Here is a 27,141-nt window from a genome sequence, read left to right as displayed (position 1 = left end):
GTTGGGAAGAGAAATGTCAGATGATAATCTGGACAAGTATGAGGTGATGCATTTTGGGAGGTTAAATGTGAGAGGAAAGTACACAGTAAATGGCAAGACCCTTAGGAGGACTGACATATAGAAGGATCTGGGGCTTCAAGTTCACAGCTCCCTGAAAGTGGCAGCAAAAGTCGATAAGGTGGCAAAGAAGTATATATCTCAGGGCATTGAGAATAAAAGTTGGTAAGCCATGTTGCAACTGTATAACACTTTGGAGTATTGTGTGCAGTTCTGGTCACCATGCTGCAGGAAGGAAATGGAGGGGGTAAAAAGGAGATTTACCAGGATGTTGCCTAGATTGGAGTGTGTTAGTTGTAAGGAGAGGTTGGGCAAGCTTGGATTGTTTTCACTAAAGCATCAGAGGCTGAGGGGTAGAAGTCCATAAGATTATGGGAGGCGTGGATAGGGTGGATAGTCAGATACTCTTTTTACCCAGGTTGGAAATATCAAATACTATGGGGCATAGGTTTAAAGTGATAGGGGGAAAATCTAAAGGAGATTCGCGAGGTAACCTTTTCACACAGAGGGTGGTAGGTGACTGAATGTTCTTCCAGAGGAGGCGTGGAAGTAGGTACGATAGCAATGTTTAAGAGACATTTAGACAGATACATGGATAGGCAGGGAACAGAATGATACAGACCATATACAGGCAGATGGGATTAGTTTAGAATATATCAGAATTGACACAGATATTTCTGAGCTGCACTGTTCTATGTTCTTTGCCACTCTATAGGAAGCATGAAATTATTGCAGGATCTTCTTCTGATATACTCTGTCTTACGGTGTGTTATTGTTAAGGGGCTTATAAACTAGTGAACACAAGTGACTCCCTCCCTGTGTTATTTCTTGTCTTAATCAAACTCATTCTGGATGTTGATTTTCTGAAACCAAGGTCATTACTCACCACTGTTCTGTTATCGTTAACTAACACAGCTACCCCACGACCTTTCCTACCTTCGTGCCTTCCAAACTGTCAGGCACCCTTGAATATTTAGGTTCCTTCCTTGGTCACCTTGCAACGAACTCTCTGAAATGGCTCTGAGGTAATGCGTGTTCATTCTTATTTACAATTACATTTGTTCATGGGACTGGGGTATTGCTGGGTGGGCCATCAATTATTGCCCTGGAGATGGTAGTGAGTTGGCTTCTTGAGCTGCTGCAGTGCTTCAGGGTGCACGGATCCCCTGAGTGCCAACACGGAGAGACTTTCAGGTTTTGACCCAGCGACAGTGAAAGAATAATGACACTTTTTCCAATTCAGGATGGGGAGTGACTTGGAGGGGAAGTTGCAGCTGGTGGTGTTCCCATTATATTTGCTGTCCTTGCTGGAAGTGTTTGTGGGTTAGGAAGGAGTTATTTGCAGTGCAGGGTGTGGGTGATAGACATTGTTATTACTGAGCTTCAGTGGTGGAGAGAGTGAATGTTTAAAGGGGGGGGGGGGAAGATGGGACACCAAGCAAGGGGGTTGCTTTTACCAGGATGGCTTCAAACATCTTGAATGCAATTGGACCCATCGAGGGGGTTGGAGGTGGTGGGGGGGAAGCTCCATCACATTCCTGACTCGTAGCTGGTGGATGGGCTTTACAGAGTCAGGAAGTGAGTTATTCACCACAATATTCCCAGCCTCTGACCCGCTCTGGTAACCACTGAGTTTATGTGGTGCATCTAATTGACTTTCTGGTCAATGGTAACCCCCCAGGATGTTGGTAGTGGGGGCTTCAGTGATGGTAACATCATTGAATGTCAAGAGGCAGTGGTTAAGATTTTCTCTTATTGGAGATGGTCATTGCCTGGCATTTGTGTGGCACAAATGTTAATCATTCCCAATCAGTCCAAGCCTATGTTTTGTCCTGGTCTTGCTGCACTTGTTGTTTCAATATCTGAGGAGTTGGGAATAGCACAGAACATTACAAAATCATCAGTGAGCACCCCCACTACAGCTTTCCTCTGGATTCTCATTGGCTCCAATTTTGCCAGAGCTCAGTGGTTTATACTGAGTTAATTGTGGGTGTGACTGGCTGAGTCAGCATTTATTGCCCATTTCTGATTGCCCAGAGGACAGTTAAGAGTTAACTCTATTGCTGTGGGTCTGGAGTAACATCACTGAAGTTCAGCCGTGTTGTCTATGTTTGGATGAAGGTAATGAGTGATTCTGGTGGAACTCAAACCGAGTGTCAATGTGCAGGTTATTACTGCATCAGTGTAACTTTATAGCATTGTCCAACTTTGCTGATGATTAAGAGTATCAGAGAATTGTTATCAGAAAGAAGCCATTCAGTCTATCTTGCCTGTACTGGCTCATCAAATGAGTAAGATGACTTCGGGCCAATCTCCTGCCTTTACCCCAATACCCTTGCACGTTGTTTCTATTTAAATAATAATCCAATGCCCTCTCAAGAGAACACAGTGGCTCAGTGGTTAGCACTGCTGCCTCACAGTGGGTTTGACTCCACCCTTGGACTGTGAGGAGTTTGCATGTTCTCTCTCTGTCTGTATGGGTTTCCTCCAGGTGCTCTAGTTCCCTCCCACAGCCCAAAGATGTACAGGTTAAGTGGATTGGTCATGTTAAATTGTCCATAGTACTCAGGGATGTGTCGGTAAGTGCAGGATTACAGAGATAGGGTAGGGGGTGGGACTGATGGGATGGTCTTTGGAGTGTTGGTGAAGACTTGATGGGCCGAATGGCAGCTCCCACACAACCTGCCTTAATGTAAGGAGTTTTGTGTGTAAGGCAGATGGATTGAAAGTGTTGATTAATGCATGAAGATGTGAAATCATTGTGATCACAAAGATATGGATTAGGAAGGGACAGGACTGGCAGCTCAATATTCCAAGTTATGGAGTCTTTGGATGAAAGAAGGATGAATGTTTAAGAGAGATGTACCACAATATTAATGAAAGAGTCAATTATTACAATAAGGAAGGATTATATCTTAGAAACCTCCTCAACTGAGGCTGTATGAGTAGAACTTAGAAGCAAAAAAGGGGGCAACCTCTTTGCTGGGGTGGTCTTCAGTCCCTAAACAGTCAGGAAGAAATAGACTTACAGATATGTCAGCAAATCTCACGGAAATGTAAACGAAATAGGGAGACAATAGTGGGCGATTACAACTTCCCCCAGTATTACCTGGTATGGACAAAGTGTGCAAGACTTTGAGTGCGGAATTCTCAAAATGTGTCCAGGAGAGCTTTTTAATTCGGCATGTAGAAAATCCTACAAGCGAAAGGTAATCAGAGGGAACAAAACCAGGCAAGTGGTAAATGTGGCAGACGGGGAATATTTCGGTGATAGTGACTATAATTTAGTAAAATTTAAGTTACATGGACAAAGACGGGGGTGAAATGGAAATAAAAGTTCTGAATTGGGAGAAGGCCAATTATAATAGATTAGACAGGATCTGGCCCAAGTAATAACTAAATTGCAGGAAAATGCACATCAGAGTATGACTTTGAGAGGGAAAATGTAGCATCTGAAAACGTCCTGCCCCATGTGCCGTTAATGGTGAATAGATTAATTTTTGTCTTTGTGCCACCACTTCACCCATCTTATTGTTGGACATTTTGTGAATTCAGGTAAAGAGCTTTTTTTCCTTTCTTTAAGCACTGTTACCTGAATGGAGTTTACTTATTGATGTACTGATTAATGTTAAACTCCTTGTCCAATCACTGCTTATCATTAGCCAAATCGCTACATTGTTCAATTGTCTCAATGTTTCTCCTTGGATTCCTCAATCTCCTCCCATCTGAAGATTTCCATCTTGTCGTAGTGCTGATGGAAGGATGGAGCAAGATGGATCGCCTGGTTTGCAGATGATACAAAGATTGGTAGAATGGTTAATAGCAAACAAGATGGTTGTAGGTTACAGGAAGATATAGTTGGGTTGTTCAGATGGGCAGACCAATGGCGGATGGTATTTAACCCCATTAAGGGCAATGCGATGCACTTTGGAAGAACAAACAAGATGAGGGAATATTTAATGAATGGCAGGTCATTGGGTAGCTTAGAGGAAGGGGGAGCCAGGGGTAATTATTTGCAGATCCCTGAAATCAGGAGAGCATGTTAAGAAGGTATATGGGAGACCTGCTTTTATCTGGCATAGAGTAAAACAGCAAGGAGGTAATGTTGGAGTTGTACAGTATATTGGTCTGGGATGGAGAAATTGAGCTGGAAGGAGAGACTTGGATTATTTTCTTTACAGCAGAGAGAATAAGGGGGGGACATGATTGAGATGGATTGGATTATGAAGAGTATGGGCAAGGTGAATAGAGAGTAACTGTTCCCTTTGGTTGAGGGGGCAATTATGAGAGGGCATAGCTTTAGGGTAAGGGGCTAGAAATTCAGGGAGTACTTGGGAAAAATTATTTTTCACTCAGAGAATGGTGGGAATCTGGAACGTACTGCCTGGGAAGTTAGTGGAGGCTGGAAACCTTACAACCTTTGTAAAATATTTGGATGAGTACTTCAAATATCATAACATTCAAGGGTATGGGACAAGTACAGGAAATTGGGATGAGCGCACCTTTAGTGATAGTTATGTCAGTGCAGACTCGATGGACCGAAGGGCCTTTTCTGTGCTGTATGAATCTATAAATTCATGAATCTAGACATCAACTTATGCTCGACCAGTCGAGTATACCAGCAGTTTCTATTTTCATCGAAGATTCTTATCATAGAATCTGTGCAGTGTGGAGACAGGCCATTTGGCCCAACAAGTCCACACTGACCCACCCAGACCCATTCCCCTACCCTATTACTCTACATTTCCCCTGACTAATGCACCTAACCTACACATCCCTGAACACTATGGACAATTTAGCACATCTTTGGACTGTAGGAGGAAACCAGAGCACCCAGGGGGAACCCACTGAGACGTGGGGAGAATGTGCAAACTCCATACAGACAGTCGCTTAAGGCTGGAATCGAACCTGGATCCTTGGTGCTGTGAGGCAGCTGTGCTAACAACTTGCATTCAAAAGAATTTTGTTCATGAGAGTTCTGAATGCTTACAGTGATCCATTGGGGAAATTGAAAATGTTCGGGACTTATTGAAATGGGGAAGATTCTCTGATGCGTAACTTATTGCACTGGAGGGATGGGTTTCAAAGGATGGTATGTTGCTGATAGGATTGGTCAGCTTACTCACACAAGATCTGTTCCCAGAGTGAGATAGCACCAGCCAACACTGGCAATGTTCTTCACTGCCTCAGTCACTCCTATGAAGCTGTAAGGACTCATCTATAGCTCTAGATTCAATGACCATACTCTTCATCACTGGGTGAAGACCATCGTCCTTGTCAGGTGCTGGGAAACAATGGGAGCTTTTCCAACAGAGGTTGCTAATTTTTGCAAGTTGAGGGATGTGGTGCAACAGTGGGAAAGTGAAACCGTGATGTCAGGCAGTCAGGATTTAAACTGAAGTTGAAAAGAGGAAGTGCTGGAGAAAGTCAACGGGTCCAACAGCAGCTGGGGAGAGAGACAAACAGATGTAATATTGAGTCTGAAATGACTCTTCCATTCTCAAGATTTGAAACGTTAACTGTTAATCTCTTCACTGATGCTGCCGCGACCACTGAGTTTCTCAACATTTCCTCTTCTTATTCTACGTTTCCAGCATCCGCAGTGTCTTGCATCGAATGGAGTGGCTAGCTGGCTGGCCGGCTGATACCTTTGTGCATCGGGTGGTGGGAGGGCCTGTGCCATTTACTGCAGGCCTGCTGAGGCTGGCAGCAAGACGTGTGCCCCAGTGTGAAGCCTGGTGGCAATGCCCCACTACGTGAGCTGAGCGTGGCATGCAGGGCTGTCCCTACATCCCCGACCTTGACGGAGCTGCGAGAAAAGGCAGCAGTCAGAGCTCTGGGTTAAGTTGGGCCCGGGGTGGGTCTGAGAGAGTCTTGGGGACGTAGGCCTTGATAACAGAAGCGACCAGGAGAGTGGGATTTCTGTTCTGAGAAGCAAGCTTTCGGAGTCTGGTTGGTACAGATAGAGTCATAGAGTCATACAGCATGGAAACAGACCCTTCAGCCCAACACGTCCATACCTGCCAAGCTTCCCAAACTGAACAAGTCCTATTTTCCTGCATTTGGCCCATATCCCTCCAAACCTTTCCACTAGGTGTACCTGTCCAACCATCTTTTATGTGTTGTCGCTGTACATGCATCCACCACTTCCTTTGGCAGTTCATTCCACACTTCTCTGCATGGAGATGTTGCCCCGTGGCTCCTTTTAGATCTTTCTCTCCTCACCTCGCAAACATGTCCCCACATGTTTTGGACTCCCCAATCCAAGAGAAGATACCTTGGCTATTCACCTTATCCATTTTCCTCATGATTTTATAAACCTCTATAAGGTTACCCCTCAACCTCCTGGACTCTAGTGAAAAATGTCCCAGCATTTCCAGCCTCTCCAAGCCCTCGAGTCCTGGAAACACCTCAGTAGATATTTTCCAAACCCCCTCCAGTTTAGTAGTATTGTTCCTATATGTTCGGGGAATTTTTGTCCAGCCTGTTGGGTTGCCAAGCAGCTGGCATCACTGGTTCAGGGATTTAATTGAATGGTGAGGTACACTGACTCTCTTCTTTCCACATTGTGCTAGGTCGCCAACCTGCTGCGCTTGTTCCAGATCCCCCAGATCAGCTATGCCTCCACCAGCGCCAAACTGAGCGACAAGTCCCGCTACGATTACTTTGCGCGGACTGTGCCTCCCGATTTCTACCAAGCAAAGGCCATGTCGGACATCCTTCGCTTTTTCAACTGGACGTACGTGTCCACGGTGGCATCTGAGGGCGACTACGGCGAGACGGGCATCGAGGTGTTTGAGCAGGAGGCCCGTGCCAGGAACATCTGCATCGCCACGTCGGAGAAGGTGGGCCGCTCCATGGACCAGAAGAGCTATGACGGCGTCATCAAGGCCCTGGCGCAGAAGCCCAGCGCCCGTGTGGTGGTGCTCTTCACCAAGAGCGAAGACGCGCGGGAGCTGCTGGCCGCCGCCCACCGGCTCAACCTCACCTTCACCTGGGTGGCCAGTGACGGCTGGGGCGCCCTGGAGAACGTGGTGCGGGGAAACGAGCAGGCGGCGCGGGGGGCCATCACCATCGAGCTGGCTGCCCGTCCCATCGCCGAGTTCGCCGCGTACTTCGTCAACCTCCACCCAACCAACAACCACAGGAACGCCTGGTTCCGGGAGTTCTGGCAGCAGAGGTTCAACTGCAGCTTCCGCCAGCGGGAATGCGCCAGCAACACTCTCAGGAAAGAGAACTACCAGCCAGAGTCCAAGATCATGTTCGTACTCAACGCCGTCTACGCCATGGCCCATGCCCTCCATAACATGCAGCAGGCACTCTGCCCCAACACCACCAAGCTCTGCGACAACATGAGGCCCCTGAATGGCAAGAGGTTTTACAAGGATTACATCATAAAGGTTCACTTTGACGGTAAATGCGCTCTTCCTTTGTACTTCGCTCCATTCCAGGGAAAGAGATACTCACATCATAGCACATGTCACGACCTCAAAACAGCCCAATGTGCGTGGCAGAACATTGCAGCCAATTTGCCCGTAGCAAGGTCCCATGAGCAGCCCGGTGATAAATGATGAGCCAGTCCATAATAGTGCTGTTCTCAGGATCGATATTGATCTGGACGATCCCTCACCCTTTTTCAAGATAGTGTCCCAGACACTTCCACAACTCAGTTTTCCAAAAGGCAGCACATCCATCAATGCAGCATTCTTTCAGTGCTCTAGCTGGGTGTCTTCAAGTCAGGCCTTGTTTGATTGTACCATTCCCTATCCTGTCCTGTTGACACTGTTTGACCAGAGCTTGAAACTGAGACTCGATCTCAGTTCCGGAGAATGGAACTGGTTCTCAGTGATGAAGGGTCTATGCCTGAAACATCGACTCTCCTGCTCCTCAGATGCTGCCTGACCTGCTGTGTTTTTCCAGTGCCACACTTTGCAACAGTGACTCACCAGAGCTGAGTGAGGGCTCTGGGTCAGGCTCAATCACCAGTCAGAAAGGGAGGGTTAAAATCTCAGTTATGAGAATACCAAAAAAGCCGGATCTTTGTTATGAGCTGTTATTATTACATTCTGATAAAGCATACAATGCTTAGAAGAAACAAATCTTAAAAATATAAGCAGCACGATTCCACGTATAAATTAAAATGCCATAACAAATCTTCACTATACAATCTTGAACAAAGTGAGCATATTCAACAATAACAAAATAATTCTATTTGATCAGATAATTCAGTGATTCTAAACAATATGCACCTAAATATGCAACAGAGACTCGAACATTCTGCACTAACATGAGGCAAATGTGAGTTAGCAAACAAATTGTGAATGAACACAATGCAGAGTGTAATTTAAATACAGATTCTACATTAAATGGCAAGTCAACAGACAAGACCCAGTTCCCATCCAGATGTTAGGGACACAATGGGTCATCACACCTCAATAAAATTATTCTTCTTTTCAAAAGATTCCAAATCTTCATTTTTGAAGGCCTAAGCTAAGAGTGCCCTCCAATCCTTGGCCGACACAGAATGCCTAAGTGATTGCTTACAAATTGGTAGTTCAACCTCTGCTCCCGGGATGGAGTTCCCCAGGATTCCTGAGAGGCTCACAAACAATAATTGCCAGCACGTTTCACTGACAGGCACCTGAATTTTGCTAAATTCAAATCATAGGAGCATCAGAACAGGAGTAGGCCATTCAGTCCATCAGTCCTACCCCACCTTTCAAACAGATCAAGGCTGATCATCTACCTTGACGCCATTTTCCTGTAGTGGGCAGCACGGTGGCACAGTGGTTAGCACTGCTGCCTCACAGCACCAGAGACCTGGGTTCAATTCCCGCCTCAGGTGACTCTCTGTGTGGAGTTTGCACATTGTCTGCGTGGGTGTGCACCGGTTTGCTCCCACAATCCAAAAATGTGTAGGTTAGGTGAATTGGCCATTCTAAATTGCCTGTAGTGTTAGGTGTAGGGGAATGGGTCTGGATGGGTTGCGCTTTGGCGTGTCGGTGTGGACTTGTTGGGCCGAAGGGCCCGTTTCCACACTGTAAGTAATCCGTATTATTTCCACATCCCTTGATGTTATTATTCTCCAGAAATCTATTGACATTGGTCTTGAATGTGCTCAATGATTGAGCTTCCACAGCCTTTGAAGACAGAGAATTCCAAAGATCTAGCACCCTCTGAGTAATGACAATCCTCCTCATTGTTAGAGACTTTGTTCCTTAGGTTTTGACTCACCAGCAGGGGGAAACATCCCATCACCCTATTTCAGTACAATAAACTCATTTTTTAAAACTCTAAAGATCACAGGCCGGGTCTCCTCAATCTGTCCTCATAGAACAATTAGTCTGGTCAGCTTCCTCTGCACTCCCTCTATGGCAAGCATATCCTCCCTTAGATAAGATGACTAAAATCATATGCAATATATTACTTGTGGTCTCACCAAGGGTCTCTGTGATTGCAGCAAGAAATCTTTACTTCTGTACTCAAGTCCCCTTGCAATGAAGGCCAGCATACCATTTGCCTGCCTTATTAATTGTTGCATCTGCATGCTAGCTTTTTGTAATTCATGAACATGGACACTTCGGGACTAATCAGACACTGACAGCTCCGAAGACCTTATTGTTTAACAAATGTCCTGACTTTCAGTTTTTTTTCTACCAAAGTGGACACTTTCATCCTTATTTGCGTAGAATTCTAATAACCATGACATGTCCATTCATTTAGACATGTTTGATTGAAGCCTTCCCGAATCTTCATCATGACTCGTATTTCCAACTAGTTTAGTGGCATCTGCAAATTTGGAAATATTGTAATTGGTCCCCACAGGTAACTCATTTAATGTAGATTGTGAACAGCACTAGCATGATCCTTGTGATGCCCCATTCATGACAGTCTGCTATCCTGAGAATGACTCATTTATTCCTACGCTTTGCTTTCTATCTGTTAACCTGTTCACGATATGTATATTATCTCCAATTCCATGCGCTTTAATTTTATTTACTGATCCCCTGTACATAATCTTGTCAAAAGCCTTCTGAAAATCCAAATACACCACATCCTCATGTTCCCCTCCATCCATGTTATAAGCAACATCCTTAAAAAGTCAAACAGATTTATAAAACATGATTTCCCTTTCATAACTTCATGTTAACTTCATTCAATTTTGTTATTATTTTCTAAGTTTTCTAGTTCCATGTCCTGTAAAATAGATTATAACATTTCCTCACTTTAGATATCAATCAGACCTATCATTTTATATTCATCCCCTCTCTCTGCTTAAATAGTTGGGTTACATTTGCTGCCTTGTACTGTCCAAAATCCTATATAATTATGAAAGATAATCAACAATACATCCACTCACTCTACAGTCACGTCCTTCAGCAATCTGAGATCCTTTGGTCGAGGGGATTTATCAATCCAATTTGTTTTTCAAGTACTACCTTTTTATTAATCACAATTTTTTTTTCAGTTCCTGAGTTACACCTGTCTTTTTGTCTAGTATTTCTGAGATTTTTCTATGTCTTTTGGTGAACATTTGGTGTACATTTAACCTCGTTAATCTTTTCCTTTGCACATACCTAAAGAAGCTTTTACAGTCCAGCTTTATGCTGCTGACTAGTTTGCATTCATATTCTCTTTCTTCTTTCTTTATCAGTATCCTAATCATCCTTTATTGAGTTCTAAATTATGTTCAATCCTCAGGCTTATTGTCTTTTTCTGACATCTTTAGAAACCTCTTACCTTGTCCAACTGCAAGCTTCCTTCATCCCACTTTCAGCACTTGGGCTCCCAAGACTTTGTTTTAATACTATGCTTTTTCAACATTATCGAGAGACCATTCCTGGGATTTCTCATGATCTCCAAGTGCCTGGTGCCCGTTAATTGGAGCACTCGGTGCCAGGGCTTACTTCTGCGTCAGCACTGTTCCAGCTCCAAACTGTAACTAACTCCTTCCCCGGCAGGCATACAGATACATTGAAACCTTCGAAAGGACCCCCTCCATCCCCAACTCCATGGTGACATGGCTTGCTCTGATCTGTCCTTAACCTGATTTTTAGGTGAAGTAATTTTTTATTTGATCTGATGAAGAGACTTTTACAGCCTTTCAGGGACAACCAAATGCTTCAAACTAATTTAACTTTAACTCTCAAAATGATCTCTCTGGACAGTCATTACTGTAAGCAGTGTGGATGCAGGGTGTCAAGCCCAGAAAGTTCACCTCCTGTTTCTGATCCTTCCTTTCTGGTCGTTACTCTCAAACGTGACCCCAACCTTTTAAGTGCTTCACGGGAGCTTGCAGTTCTCCCATTTTCTACTGTCAATCTTTAAATCCAAAAGCTAACCATGATGCGTTAAGCACACAAACCATGAACTAAACTTTGACCCTTCAAGCAGCTCACTTGATAAGTTCACTGCCCACTGTGGAACTGACCCATATAGATCACAAACAATTGTCCAGTTTTGATCCCAGCTCTGTGTTGAGGAAGCTAAAAGTAACAGATCCACCACAATGTGCCTGAGAACACTGGGCTCGTGGGAAGGCAGGTTCGGCAGCTGTTTGGTTCATTAAGGCAAATGATGAATAGAACGGGAGCCTCATATTTATTGACGTCAACGGTTTAATTTAGACACACACACACATACACGCACACACACATTCTCTCACACACACACACACATACACACACACACACACACACACACTCCGGCAGCCTGCAGAAAATAGATGTCACCAGAAAGTGACACACCAATTAATACTCACCATCTCATTACAACAAATATCTAATCACTTTACAGTGAACACGATTTACTAATCCTGAAACTACTGCTGGAAAGTGCTGCAATTTTTGTCAAGTACCCAATTCACACTGTCCCTCCGGCCTTGTTCCTGAGGAATGACCCAATGCGAGAGTATTGCTGAGTGGGAAATAGCACGTGGTCAAGTTTACAAAGTGTGGCTGTGATAAGGAGGTTATTCAAGCCGTGCCCAGGTGACACTGAACTGTAGAAGTATGTAAGTTGACAAAATGGTCAAGAGAACTAATTTGGGATGGTTGAGATTCATTTCCAGACTAGATATTGTGATGACCTTTGTATTTAATGTCGCAAGGACCCCATTCGCTCCAGGCTAATCTAGTGCCTGTGCGAGTCTGGGCCCAGCTGTCTCACTGGATTTCAGACACCCTCTCAATCTCTTCTCTCCCCAGCTCCTTTTAGCTCGGACGACACGGACAGCGAAATCCGGTTCGATCGACATGGGGACGGAATCGGCCGGTACAACATCTTCAACTTCCAGGCGAGGGGTGGGAGGTACGGCTATCAGAGGGTTGGCTACTGGGGTGAGGACCTCACCTTGAACACCAGCTTGATTGTCTGGGCCCAGTCATTCATTCCGACATCGCAGTGCAGTGATCCCTGTGCCAAGAATGAAGCCAAGAGCATGCAGCGTGGAGATGTCTGTTGCTGGCTCTGTATCCCCTGCCAACCTTACGAGTTCCTCTATGATGAGTTCACCTGCATGGATTGTGGACCTGGACGGTGGCCCACCGAGGACCTCAGCTCATGCTATGACCTTCCGGAAGAGTATATCAAGTGGGAGGATGCTTGGGCTATCGGGCCCATCACCATTTCTTGCCTGGGCTTCATCTGCACCCTCTGTGTGTTCACGATCTTTGTGAAGAACAACAACACGCCGGTGGTGAAGGCTTCAGGGCGGGAGCTCTGCTACATCCTTCTCGTTGGGGTCCTGATGTCTTACAGCATGACCTTGATCTTCATTGCCAAGCCCTCCACCACGGTCTGCACCTTGCGCCGCCTCGGGCTGGGGTCCTCCTTCGCGGTCTGCTACTCGGCCCTCCTCACCAAGACTAACCGCATTGCGCGAATCTTCAATGGTGTGAGAGACGGCGCCCAGAGGCCGCGCTGCATCAGCCCAGCCTCCCAGGTGGGCATCTGTCTGGCATTGATTTCCTGCCAGCTGATTGTCGTCACGGTGTGGCTGGTGGTGGAGACGCCTGGCACCAGGAAGGAGACCACACCTGAGAAGAGGGACACGGTTACCCTCAAGTGCAACACCAAGGAGTCCAGCATGCTCACCTCCCTGACCTACACGGTGGTGCTCATCGTGCTGTGCACAGTGTACGCCTTCAAAACCAGGAAGTGCCCAGAGAATTTCAATGAGGCCAAGTTCATTGGCTTCACCATGTACACCACGTGCATCATCTGGCTTGCCTTCCTGCCTATCTTCTATGTCACCTCCTCTGACTATAGGGTAAGCAGCATCTTTTCTAGCTCCATTGTAAAGCAAGGTCCCTTTATGCCTTTGTAGAATCCCAACAGGCCATTCGGCCCATCGAGTCCACACTGACCTTCCGAACAGCATCCCAACCAGACCCACCACCCCTAACCGTATCCCTGTAACCCGGTATTTTCCATGGCTAACCCACCTAGCCTGCACATCCCTGGACAGGACGAGGCAATCCACCTACACTGCGCATCTTTGGATAGTGGGAGGAAACCGGAGCACCTGGAAGAAACCCACGCAGACACGGGGAGAAGGTGTAAACTTTACACAGACAGTCGCCTGAGGCTGGGATTGAACCTGGAGCTGTGAGGCAGCTGTGTTAACCATTGAGTCACCGTGCTGTCCAATGATGTCCCCTAGTTAGAAATTTCTCCACGAGTGGAGACAACTCAACACCCACCCTGTCCTGCCCCCCTCAAAATCTTTAGGTAGGATCACCCCCTCATTCTGCTACTGTCTAACCATAAAGCTCTAACCTGTTTAACCTTCCCTACTCAGCCACTCAGTGTGAGTTTCTGATTTCGGACTTGAGTTCCCTCCACTCCATTCCTGAATCATGTCAGCCCTAGAGAAGTATACTCCTGTCAGGGTGAAAGGGAAGGCTGGTAGGTAAAGGGAATGCTGGATGACGAAAGAAAATTGAGGTGAAAATGTGTTGCTGGAAAAGCGCAGCAGGTCAGGCAGCATCCAAGGAACAGGAGAATCGACGTTTCGGGCATAAGCCCTTCTTCAGGAATGAGGAAAGTGTATCCATCAGGCTAAGATAAAAGGTAGGGAGGAGGGACTTGGGGGAGGGGCGTTGGAAATGCGATAGGTGAAAGGAGGTCAAGGTGAGGGTGATAGGCCGGAGTGGGGTGAGGCCGGAGAGGTCAGGAAGAAGATTGCAGGTTAGGAAGGTGATGCTAAGTTCGAGGGATTTGACTGAGACAAGGTGGGGGGAGGGGAAATGAGGAAACTGGAGAAATCTGAGTTCATCCCTTGTGGTTGAAGGGTTCCTAGGCGGAAGATGAGGCGCTCTTCCTCCAGCCGTCGTGTTGCTATGATCTGGCAATGGAGGAGTCCAAGGACCTGCATGTCCTTGGTGGAGTGGGAGGGGGAGTTGAAGTGTTGAGCCATGGGGTGGTTGGGTTGGTTGGTCTTCCGCCTCATCTTCCGCCTGGGAACCCTCCAACCACAAGGGATGAACTCAGATTTCTCCAGTTTCCTCATTTCCCCTCCCCCCACCTTGTCTCAGTAAAATCCCTCGAACTCAGCACCGCCCTCCTAACCTGCAATCTTCTTCCTGACCTCCCTGCCCCCACCCCACTCCGGCCTATCATCCTCACCTTGACCTCCTTCCACCTATCGCATCTCCAACGCCCCTCCCCCAAGTCCCTCCTCCCTACCTTTTATCTTAGCCTGCTGGACACACTTTCCTCATTCCTGAAGAAGGGCTTATGCCCGAAACGTCGATTCTCCTGTTCCTTGGATGCTGCCTGACCTGCTGCGCTTTTCCAGCAACACATTTTCACCTCTAATCTCCAGCATCTGCAGTCCTCACTTTCTCCTAAAAAAATTGAGGGTTTGGTTAAGAAAAAGAAGGAAGCATATGTCAGGTATAGACAGGATAGATCGAGTGAATCCTTAGAAGAGTATAAAGGAAGTAGGAGTATACTTAAGAGGGAATCAGGAGGGCAAAAAGGAGACATGAGATAACTTTGGCAAATAAAATTAAGGAGAATCTAAAGGGTGTTTACAAATATATTAAGGACAAAAGGGTAACTAGAGAGAGAAAAGGGCCCCTCAAAGATCAGCAAGGCTGCCTTTGTGTGGAGCTGCAAAAAATGAGGGAGATACTAAATGAGTATTTTGCATCAGTATTTACTGTGGAAAAGGATATGGAAGATATAGACTGTAGGGACATAGATGGTGACATCTTGCAAAATGTCCAAATTACAGAGGAGGAAGTGCTGGATGTCTTGAAATGGTTAAAGGTGGATAAATCCCCAGGACCTGATCAGGTGTATCCGAGAACTCTGTGGGAAGCTAGAGAAGTGATTGCTGGGCCTCTTGCTGAGGTATTTGTATCATCGATAGATACAGGTGAGGTGCCGGAAGACTGGAGGTTGGCAAACGTGGTGCCACTGTTTAAGAAGGGCGGTGAGGACAGGCCAAGGAACTACAGACCAGTGAGCCTGACTCAGTGGTGGGCAAGTTGATGGTGGGAATCCTGAAGGACAAGATGTACATGTATTTGGAAAGGCAAAGACTGATTAGGAATAGTCAACATGGCTTTGTGCATGGGAAATCATGTCTCACAAACTTGTTTGAGTTTTTTGAAGAAGTAACAAAGAGGATTGATGAGGGCAGAGCAGTAGATGAGATCTATATGGACTTTGACAAGGCGTTTGACAAGGTTCCCCATGGGAGATTGATTAGCAAGGTTAGATCTCATGGAATAAAGGGAGAACTAGCCATTTGGGTACAGAACTGGCTCAAACGTAGAAGACAGAGGGTGGTGGTGGAGGGTTCTATTTTTTAGACTGGAGGCCTGTGACCAGTGGAGTGCCACAAGAATTGGTGCTAGGTTCTCTACTTTTTATCATTTACATAAATGATTTGGATGCGAGCATAAGAGGTATAGTTAGTAAGTTTGCAGATGACACCAAAATTGAAGGTATAGTGGACAGCGAAGAGGGTTACCTCAGATTACAACATGATCTTGACCAGATGGGCCAATGGGATGAGAAGTGGCAGATGGAGTTTAATTCAGATAAATGCGAGGTGCTGCATTTTGGGAAAGCAAATCTTAGCAGGACTTATACACTTAATGGTAAGGTCTTAGGGAGTGTTGCTGAACAAAGAGACCTTGGAATGCAGGTTCATAGCTCTTTGAAAGTGGGGTGGATAGGATAGTGAAGAAGGTGTTTGGTATGCTTTTCTTTATTGGTCAGAGTATTGAGTACAGGAGTTGGGAGGTCATATTGCGGCTGTATAGGACATTGGTTAGGCCACTGTTGGAATATTGCGTGCAATTCTAGTCTCCTTCCTATCGGAAAGATGTTGTGAAACTTGAAAGTGTTCAGAAAAGATTTACAAGGATGTTGCCAGGGTTGGAGGATTTGAGCTATAGGGAGAGGCTGAACAGGCTGGGACTGTTTTCCCTGGAACGTCGGAGGCTGAGAGGTGACCTTATAGAGGTTTACAAAATTTACAAAATGAGGGCATGGATAAGGTAAATAGGCAAAGTCTTTTACCTGGGGTTAGGGAGTCCAGAACTAGAGGGCATAGGTTTAGGGTGAGAGGGGAAAGATATAAAAGAGACCTAATGGGCAACTTTTTCATACAGAGGGTGGTACGTGTATGGAATGAGCTGCCAGAGGAAGTGGTGGAGGCTGGCACATGTGCAACATTTAAAAGGCATTTGGATGGGTATATGAATAGGAAGGGTTTGGAGGAATATGGTCTGGATGCTGACAGGTGGAACTAGATTGGGTTGGGATATCTGGTCAGCGTGGATGGGTTGGACCGAAGGGTCTGTTTCCGTGCTGTACATCTCTATGTGGCCTCATTGCCAACTGGGAAAAGGTGGCTTTGGGATGTGGGTCAGTGACTGTCCGGAATTGGTTTGAGACTGCCCAAGACGGTCTGCCATTGAATACTTCCATCACCTGTGCTGGGGGAGGTTTCAGTCCGTCTTCAGGAATCTAAAGGGGAGATGATGGTATTTCATGCTGAGCTCCGTGCAGTGGTTTCAGACAGCTCACTGATTCCTCCTGCTGCTACCTCTGACCTCCGCTGCTTTATTTAGTTTCCACTGGCTCCTCCTCGCAGTTCTGATTTAAATCTACCTTCACAGCTTCTCTGCGCTTCCCCCCACCCCCCACCACCAACACTGCCCACATCTCAACTCTCCATGTATGACCTAGTGACATTTACGACCCAATCACCCCCATTACCCTTCCCCTCATGACTTGCCCTCTGCTCCTGCCTGTACCTGTGATGTGGGCATGGTTACATAACACCCACAAAGTTAAAATTTACAGTTGATGTGCACTTTTGTTTGTCAATTATATGAATGATTTAGCTGAGAGAAGGCATGTATTGTAAGTTTTCAGATGACACCAAAATTGGTGGTTTCGTGGACAGTGAAGAAGGTTAGCTAAGATTATGAAGAGATCTTGATCTTGATTGGGCCAATGGGCTGAAGAGTGGCAGATGGAGTTTAATTTGGATAAATGTGAGGAATTGCATTTTGGTAAAACAAACAAGAACAGGACTTATACAATTAAAAGAAGGTCCTTGGGTGGTGTTGTAGAACAGAGAGACCTTGGGGTTCAGGTACATAATTCTTTGAAATTTGCATCACATACAGACAGGGTGGTTAAGAAAGCTTTTAGGGCACTTCCCTTCATCACAAAAGTCGGTGGAGTTGTGGATAGTGAGGAAGGAAGTGGTAGGTTACAGCGGGATATAGATAAGTTGCAGAGCTGGGCGGAAATGTGGCAAATGGAATTCAATGTAGCTAAGTGCGAAGTCGTTCACTTTGGTAGGAATAACAAGATGATGGATTACTGGGCTAATGGTAGGCTACTTGGTAGTGTGGATGAGCAGAGGGATCTTGGTGTCCATGTACACAGATCTCTGAAAGTTGCCACCCAGGTAAATAGTGCTGTGAGGAAGGCATATGGTGTACTGGGCTTTATTGGCAGAGGAATTGAGTTCCGGAGTCCTGAGGTCATGTTGCAGTTGTATAAGACTCTGGTGAGGCCTCATCTGGAGTATTGTGTGCAGTTTTGGTCGCCATACTATAGGAAGGATGTGGAAGCTTTAGAACGAGTGCAGAGGAGGTTTACCAGGATGTTGCCTGGAATGGTAGGAAAATCTTATGAGGAAAGGCTGAGGCACTTGGGGCTGTTCTCATTGGAGAAGAGAAGGTTTAGGGGAGATCTGATAGAAGTGTATAAGATGATTAGGGGTTTAGATATGGTAGATACTAAGAACCTTTTACCGCTAATGGAGTCAGGTGTTACTAGGGGACATAGCTTTAAATTAAGGGGTGGTAGGTATAGGACAGATGTTAGGGGTAGATTCTTCACACAGCGGGTTGTGAGTTCATGGAATGCCCTGCCCGTATCAGTGGTGAACTCTCCTTCTTTATGGTCATTTAAGCGGGCATTGGATAGGCATTTGGAAGTTATTGGGCTAGTATAGGTTAGGTAGGATTCGGTCGGCGCAACATCGAGGGCCGAAGGGCCTGTACTGCGCTGTATCCTTCTATGTTCTATGTTCTATGTTCTATGTTCTATGTTCTATCATTCAGAGCTTTGAGTATAGGCGTTGGAACGTTATGCTGAGGTGTTAGGGAGGCCTCTTCTGGAGTACTATGTAAAGTTCTGCTCGCCTGGTTTTAAGAATGATATTATTAAACATTTACCAGGATATTGCCAGGAATGGAGGGTTTGAATCATAAGGAGAGGCTGGATAGGCTGGGACTTCTGTCCCTGGACCGTTGGTGGCTGAGGAGTTTATAAAATTTATAAAATCATGAGGGGTATAGATAAGGTGAATGATAGATGTCTTTTCCCGAGGGAGGGGGATTTCAAGACTCAGGGATATATTTTTTAAGGTGAGAGGAGAAAGATTGAAAAAAGACATGAGGAGCAATTGTTTTACCCAGAGAGTGGTTCAGGTGTGTAATGAACTTTAAGAGAAAATGGTGGATGCAAGTACAGTTGCAACATTTAAAAGACATTTGGATAAGTTCATGAATAAGAAAGGTTTAGAGGGATATGGACCAAGTATAGGCAGATGGGACTATGGTCGAAATGGACTGGGTTTGTTTTCGTGCTGTGTGATTCTATGACTATGACTAGTTGAAGCATCTTTCAGAGAGATACAGTGTGAAGCATGAAATGAGTACAATTCTCATCTCTTGAACAGTGATCTTTCCACTGGGTTACTCATCCAGCAAGAATCGCCAACACCACCGTAAATATTGTCGTCACAATGAGTCAGGTTTCGCTCTGCTGAAAACACAGCCTGTTGACATGTTGTTGGATTTCTGTAACTATAGCTCATTATTCCTCTTTGTTCTTACCCCTCTCTGACTCTATAATAATATGGGCTGGCAGATGAGCTGTTCATTCTGGGTGTAGTCCTTAAAGGAAGGCAGCAGTTGTGTGTCACTGAGTCATTTACCGCATCTGACATTTCACCTTAAAAGGGAAGATCTGGCCAGCTATCTATTTTTACTTCTTTAATCTCAGAGTATGGCATTGATAAAGCTGGCACCTGTCGCCCGTTGCTGGCTGCCTGGGGATAAGGGTGTTTGATTCCGGATGGAGACATGGTCTTAACTTGCTGAGGAGGGTGGGGGTAAAGAGTCAGTGACAACGATGAACCACTCCAGCCACATTTAGTGTTCACATCTAATCTCTGTGAGTCACTCCAGCCAGTGCATGGCTCCAGAACTGCAGACACTGTTAGCAGAAGGCCACATCTGCACACAGCGCGATCCCACAAACATTGTTTCAATTGCGATTTCTTGATCAGCAGGGTCAGCAGTGACTCCCCATCCTCGATGAAGATGAGGTGAGCTGTCTTTGTGCCTTAATGACCGACAATACCACTGGGAAGGGAATTCCAGGACTTTGAACCAGTTGACACCGAGGGAATAGTGATACATTTTCCAAGTCAGGATGATGAGCGGCTCGGAGAGGAACTTGCAGGGGGTAGTGTTCCCATGTATATCTGCTGCCCGAGTCCCTCTGGGTGGCATCCCAGAAGGCAACCCCAGTAACACCAGTGAATACCACACACTGGTCTGACTCATTTTGTTTACTTCAAAATGGAATTCTAGTGTGACCAGGACACCCATTTCCCATGTTGTTTGAGAGGCTAGTGCTTCTCATTTTGAAAGTGATAAGTTTCTGTCTCCATGGAGATGGGCCTGGCTTTGGTTGAGCATTGACTCTTTCATGGGGAGAAAACGCTGGTGAAATATGTGTGGGGCTTTGGGTGTGCAGTAGCATCTGAAGGTGGGTCGTTTGTTTTTGGATCTGACTCAGTCTGTATTGCCTGTCTCCCCCTCCTTGCAGGTCCAAACCACCACCATGTGTATCTCCGTCAGCCTGAGTGGCTCCGTTGTGTTGGGATGTCTGTTTGCCCCGAAAGTCCACATCATTCTCTTCCAGCCTCAGAAAAACGTGGTGACTCATCGCGTGACCACCAGCCGCTTCAGTGTGACTGGCTCGGGGACTGCCCACTCCCACGGTGAGTGCCAACCCTGCACCACAGCTGAGCTTCCGAGATCACCTCCTTCATCCTTCACCTAAATCTTTCCTTTCTGCTTCCTTCCTTCCTTCCTTCCTGTTCCCTGTTACTGGCTCTTCACACCTGAGTGACCAAATGAATAATGTGGGCAGTGGAGGATGAGGCACAGCAATGAGTCTGATCCCCCTCTCCCTTCTCCATAAGGCTGGGTGGAGGGCACTGAAGACAGCTGTGAATCCCCTTTGCCCAAAGCAGGCATAGATACGGCCAAATGTCCGAGCATGTGGACTCCAGTAGATGTTGAGACAGTGGTGGTGTGGCATTGTGCTATCTGCAAGTATTGATGGACACCCAGCAACAATCCATTGAGGGTGTTGGGCATGGGTGCTGGAAGAGGCTTCTCTGTTTGATTGCTGATGGCTATGAAGGTCAGCCCTTGAGAGGCTGTAGCCATGGATGAAGCTGCCAAGTGAAGTTGTGAGTTATTGCTTTTGGCATTGGCATAGATTGCCAAGCTGCAGTGGGTAATCATGGAACATCCCCACAGGAGATGTCACTGAAACATAGGTACGTAAGAAATAGGAGCAGGAGTAGGCTATTTGGCCCATCGAGCCTCTTATCCCGTTTGAACAGTTCTTTTCCCTGAGCACCATGTACCTCCACTATCCCCACATTGTCATTAGTCACCGGAAACCTCTCGATTTTGGTCTTGAGTGATTGAACTCTTGGGGTAGGAAGTTCCAAAGAATGACCATCCCTGATTGAGGAAATTCCTCCTCAGTTCGGTCCCAACAAACCAGCTGAGGGCGAAAGATCTTTCCCACACCTCCCAGTCACCCCCCACCAGAATTTTGCAAGCTTACAATGAGATAATGGGACAACACTGCTCAGCTAAACTTGTGATTCCATTTTGCAGTTTCCGCTGCACACCATGTGCCGACTGTATGCAATGGACGAGAAATCGTGGACTCCACAACTTCATCGTTATGAGGACAGGACAGAGAGAGCTACTTTCCTGCCACTAACACCACCCATTGTGCTGTGTAACCCACTTCTCCCCACATACACCCCTCACCGTGACTCCTCCACAGATATGTACAAAGTCAAGGTCTTTCCGTGGCAAAGCCAACCATAACATTCAATGTATAAAAGGAGGTTTTTACTAAGTAGACTTCTTGTGAATTAGTACGTGCTCTTGTAACTAATGTAAATAAAGTGTCTTTTTTTTAATGAATATTGTAACCTAGTCACTGGTAACTACTTCTAGTATCAAGTCAGTGGAGTCATTAGGAGGAAATATTAACAAGTCGATCCCCATAATGTAAGACATTCTGGCAGCTAATACATTCCTAGTGACTCCCTGATATTAAAATAAATTGTCTGTGGTTTATTTTTATGAAGATTCTAGCCCCCTGCTCCTTCCTTCTCCCTGCCCACTCTCTTGCTCTCTCTCCTGAAATGGCTGACTTGGCCGCACTTTACATTGGCTGAATTCTCCCACTCTGTCCCTGGGTCAGTGGGATCTCTCAGGTTTTCCACTCACGATGAGTCACAGTCTCCTTTTCTGTTGCAATGACTGTATTTTTGAAGTACTCAAATGGCTTTGATCATATTGATAGTGAGAAGCCATTTTCATTGGCGTGAGGAGAGTCAGTGACTAGAATATATGTGCCAAGTAAAACTAAAGACCCAAGGCTTGTGATGAAGAGAAAACATTTCTCCTCATCAGGAATCCACTTCTTAAATAGGGTGATGGAACTAACCTTCCAAAGGGAGATAATGAAAGGGGAAAGCATTGCAAATCAATGGGGAAAAGAGCAGATGAGAGGGACCAATTGGAGATGATGGACTGAATGGTCTCAGTGCTTGGAGGTTCTATGATTTTGTAGGAAAGCCTCTAATTCTGGGTAAAAATCACCATCCTTGGGCCTTGGCAACTCCTGTTGGGAATCACTATGTCATTGCTAATCACTCTCCTGCCAAGAAGCCAGTCTTGATGACCCCTGATGGTGCGTGGTGCTGGGATCTACCCAGGGCTAGCCAGCACAACTGCCTCTCACTTGACGTACAAACACTGTGGACTTGACACCAGGACTAACCCACCGGGGGGCTGGCACAGCCACCTTGGCAGCTGCTTACCTTTCCCCAGCCCCGGATAATTCTTGTTCCTCCTTCGCCTGCTGATAAGAGATGAAGTGGTGTACTACACCGAACAAACCATAGCTTCATGCCATGCAGCAAAAAAAAGGCCACTCATTCCATATTGTTAGCACCAACTCATTCTCAAAGAGCTATCCAATTAATATGCTGCCCTCCTTCTCCATTCCTTTAAAAATCTTTCCTTTCCAAGTATTTATTTAATTCCCTTTTCAACGTCCCCATAATAAATTTTATTCAGGTAATCTTCCAATGACCTCTTGAATGCTTTGACTCTCTGACCACAACACCATATGTCAGAGCACAATTTTTCTGACCAATAGCAAGTAGGGGATAGTGGATGTATTGACCAATGGATACAATCCTGAAGCAGGGCCATTGGCCATGTTAGCTCTATCTCTCTCCCCACATGCTTTCAAATCTGCTGAGCTCTCAAACATCTTTGTTTTCACTTTTTTACTGGTAGCGCGGTGGCTCAGTAAGTTAGCACTGCTGCCTCATAGCTGCAGGGGCCCAGGTTTAGTTCCAGCCTTGGTCGATTGTCTGTGTGGAGTCTGCACATTTTCTCTGTGTCTGTCTGAGTTTCCTGCAGATGCTCCAGTTTCCTCCTACAGTCCAAAGACATGCAGGTTAGGTGGATTGGCCAAGGGATATAGAGATTGCAGGGATGGGGTGGGTCTGGGTGAGATGTTCTTCAGAGAGTTGGTGCAGACCCAGTGGTCTGAATGGTCCCTTTCTGCACTGTAGGGACTCTATGAAGATGGTTGGCACATAATTTGTGAAGAATGTGTTTTTTCTATCTTTGCATCTTTTGCGTTCTTTTGCATCTAGAACATAGGTCTAGTGAGACCTGAGCATTGCTGGTATTGCGTTGATTGTATAATTGCTCAGTTTGGTCCCTAATGTGACAGTAGCCAGTAACTGTGAGATCTGTTGGACCATAGTACTGCTTACTCATTACAGAGAGAAGACAGGTGGTGCTTCACTTGAAGTGCTCCGTCAGAATTGTACAAGTCTTCTATCCTGTTGCTTATTTATATTTAAAGCAGTGTTAGGGGTGGTCCAGGTGACTCAGTGAATAGAGCATAAATTGTTTATTGCAAGTCTGAGAGAAATTTCAAATGATTAAGAGTAAGGAAAGCACAGTAAGGAACACATGTTTAACATTGGCTGTGGAGTCCAGCAAGATTAGGGAAAGCAGTGTGGTCGGGGAGATTGAAGACACTTGAAAACTTTTTTAGTTTGAATAGCTGACATTCCAAACAGAAAGCTTTAGAGGAGATGCTATTAGCTCCCCATAATATATACAACTTTGCAACCTTAATGGTCTGTAACATACATTGTTAATATCTCGCTCCTCTTTTCCTGACTGTGAGAATAAAGTGTTATTTCATAAGTTTTACTTTCAAAAGAATTCACGAAAATCGAATTTTTATCAAAATGCTGTGTGGGGAACCGGAAGTCAGAGACAGTCTGATTTTCAAATACTCTAAGGAGGTAAAAGGATATCAGAAAGGCCAGACTGATTAAGGAAATCAGAAGGCAGGACGTTAATGAGACTGGGGACAACAGAGTGAGCAGGGAGACCACTCATCCAGATGTGCTACCATCCAGGGAGAGACGGAAAACACCCAGGATCTACCTTAACCCCTGTCTCTGGCTTCCTCCGCTATCTCCCCATTGTCAGCACTGGATCATCAGCAATCTCCTCCAATCAAATACTGAGCTCACTGTCAGCACAGATCAAAGATTTGCAATGGCAATGTTTACAGCAAAGGAGACCAGACAAGTAAAGAAGGAGAAAAGTGAAGGGTAGCCACGCTTTTGCAAAATACGGAATGGGTTGGTGGGATCTGATAGAAACAAGTCCCCCTCAGCTATGACAAAACATGAGGTAGCCATCCATTAAAAACTACAGGGACCGTCCAACAAATTAACCTTCTCCAGGACAACCCCACTGGAACAAGCTGCCAATGGAGATAGTCATAACTCCAACTCTTGAAATCTCCACAAGCCATCTTTAGGTTTTGGTTACAGTTTGCATTGTCAGGGTGACAACCTCAGTGAGTGAAAACACATGGAACTGTTGATGGAATATAGATATTGGTCTGTGACCCTCATCAAACAAGCTCTTTTGTTCCCTAGCCAACCACATCCCACCTCCCCCCATGCCCCCAGTGGGTTCTTTCCACTCCCTGGCAACCGTCTGCCTGGGCCAAACTCTCTACTGCATGATATTCAACCTCAATATCATCCAACACCCCTCCCCCGACACTAAGCTTCAACCTTTGTAATGTGCTGTGACTCCAGCCCTGCCTCAGCTTCTCTCCTGCTGAAACCCTCCAGAGCTTTCTATTCCCCCTCGCCTTCCAATATGTCCCTGACAGCTTCCCAAGTTCCATTCAAAGCCAGAGTAAGATCATCCAAACCTCTGTCACTATATTCTAATGCTCAGCCACTCCCATTCCTCTGTTGGTCTGCATGGGCTCTTAGTTAAATAACATCTTGGGTTTTTGACATATCTTATCCTTGTTTGCAAAGTCTCCACAGTCCCTGGCTTCACTATCTCTGCAGAGGTCTCCCAATTCTGTCCTCTAAAGGGCTCTACGTTCTGAAATTCTTTCCCTAAACTGTTCCACCTCTTCTGCCTCACATCCTCTCCCTTTTAAGTCACTGCTTCAATCTTGAGCTAATGTTTCGGATATCTGCCAATCACTTAGTGAGGTTCCATGTTGAATTTGGCTCAATCACGCTCTTGAAACACTTCAGGGAGTTTCACTCAGTTAAAGTGCCTCTGAAGACACAAGTTATTGTTGACATGAAAGAGATCGGGGACCTTAGTGTCACCAAGGAGACTGACCCAGTGAGCATATCGGTATTGCACAGATTCTCAAAGAACCTGATGCCACCCAGATAGACCATGGGAATTAATCTCTTCGAAAAACCACTTCACACCCTTCTTTTTCAGACCTAATACCCGCCATACACTCTGGTAGCAACTGTTCTGCACAAAACGAGTGGCAACATAGAGCAAGACGATCGGGTGATAAGGAAGTTCTTCATTCACAGTGTTGTGAGTCTTTGGAATTTTCTTCCCCAGAGGAACATGACTGTTTGGTCAATGAATATATTCAAGACTGAAATAGATACCGAGTTTCTGGGACTGAGAAAGTGAACAGTATAAGGGATAGGGTGGGAATGTGAAGGCGAGGTGAAAGTTCAGCTCAATGGGCCAAATGGCCTCCCCTTGCTCCTGCGATCTTATCAAAATTGCTGCTCTTTAAATGGTGCTAGCACACGGGCAGTTCAGTGGGACTTTGCATAACGTCTTGTTTTGCAGGATCACTTGCAATGAGCTGCCAGCCATGTCTCATTGTAAAGAACTCAGCACTGTAACCTCAGAAAGCTGTGTGCTCCAGGCTCTGAGCACATCATTGAGGCTGATAATGCAGGGCAGAGTGTTATACAAACTCAGTTTTCAGGCTGAGATAGATTTTTAATTGAAGGAATCAAAGGTTACAGAGAAAAGGCGTGAAAGTGGAGTTAGGGTTGTTGGATCAGTTTATCACTGGATGGCAGAGAAGATTAATGGGCTAAATGGCCTCCAATGTTTCATGCAGTGCAGAGTGAGTGCTGCATTACTGAAGGTGCTGTTTCTTTATTGTCACATTAAACTGAAGCCCTTACTCCACTCTCAGTACAGACGACACTACCTGAAGAATGGGAAGGATTTTACTCAATATCCTGACATTGGATCATGTTTTTCATTGCAGTGTTTTCTTACACTCAGCTCAAATTTCCATCAGCTGCTGCTGGCTTTGGGTGATGAAAGGTACTAGAGCAATGCAGGCGTTCCCTCAGGCCTGCACTGGAGTTTGAAATGAGAAATTGGCGAGTCAGGTTGTAGAGGGTGATTGAATTCAGAATGAGGCTGAGAAATGAAGTTAAAAATCACACAACACCAGGTTATAGTCCAACAGGTTTAATTGGAAGCACACTAGCTTTCGGAGCGACCTGATTACCTGATGAAGGAGCGTCGCTCCGAAAGCTAGTGTGCTTCCAATTAAACCTGTTGGACTATAACCTGGTGTTGTGTGATTTTTAACTTTGTACACCCCAGTCCAACACCGGCATCTCCAAATCATGGCTGAGAAATGAGAAATTGACCAACTTGTGGCTGACCAGGATGATGAAGTAAATTACAGGCACTGAGAAGAACTGGGTTAAAATAAAAACACCAAAGAACGTCAAACACAACATGATGTGCAGGGGCATTAAGATCAGCATGTCAAAGACACAAAGGGGATTGGGCCATCAGTGTGCCAGTATAGCAGTACAGACACTGGAAGAGTTAGGTAGATGAAGGCAGC

General features: G+C 45.7%; 1 protein-coding gene across 1 annotated transcript in view; it reads left to right on the top strand.

The window, feature by feature from the left end:
* Positions 1-21,738, top strand: part of LOC132822177 (metabotropic glutamate receptor 3-like) — a 135,541-nt gene extending 113,803 nt beyond the window's left edge. The window contains exons 3-6 of the mRNA XM_060835252.1: positions 6,633-7,470; positions 12,264-13,327; positions 20,440-20,614; positions 21,531-21,738. Of these exons, the coding sequence (XP_060691235.1) occupies positions 6,633-7,470; positions 12,264-13,327; positions 20,440-20,614; positions 21,531-21,604 (2,151 nt within the window). The 3' untranslated portion in view covers positions 21,605-21,738. The remainder of the gene's footprint in view (positions 1-6,632; positions 7,471-12,263; positions 13,328-20,439; positions 20,615-21,530) is intronic.
* The last annotated feature ends 5,403 nt before the right edge of the window (positions 21,739-27,141 follow it).

The sequence above is a fragment of the Hemiscyllium ocellatum genome, chromosome 14 (genome assembly GCF_020745735.1).
Source record: "Hemiscyllium ocellatum isolate sHemOce1 chromosome 14, sHemOce1.pat.X.cur, whole genome shotgun sequence".
NCBI lineage: Eukaryota > Metazoa > Chordata > Chondrichthyes > Orectolobiformes > Hemiscylliidae > Hemiscyllium > Hemiscyllium ocellatum.
Note: the sequence above shows the minus strand (reverse complement) of the source record. Positions and strands in the feature narration are given on the sequence as shown.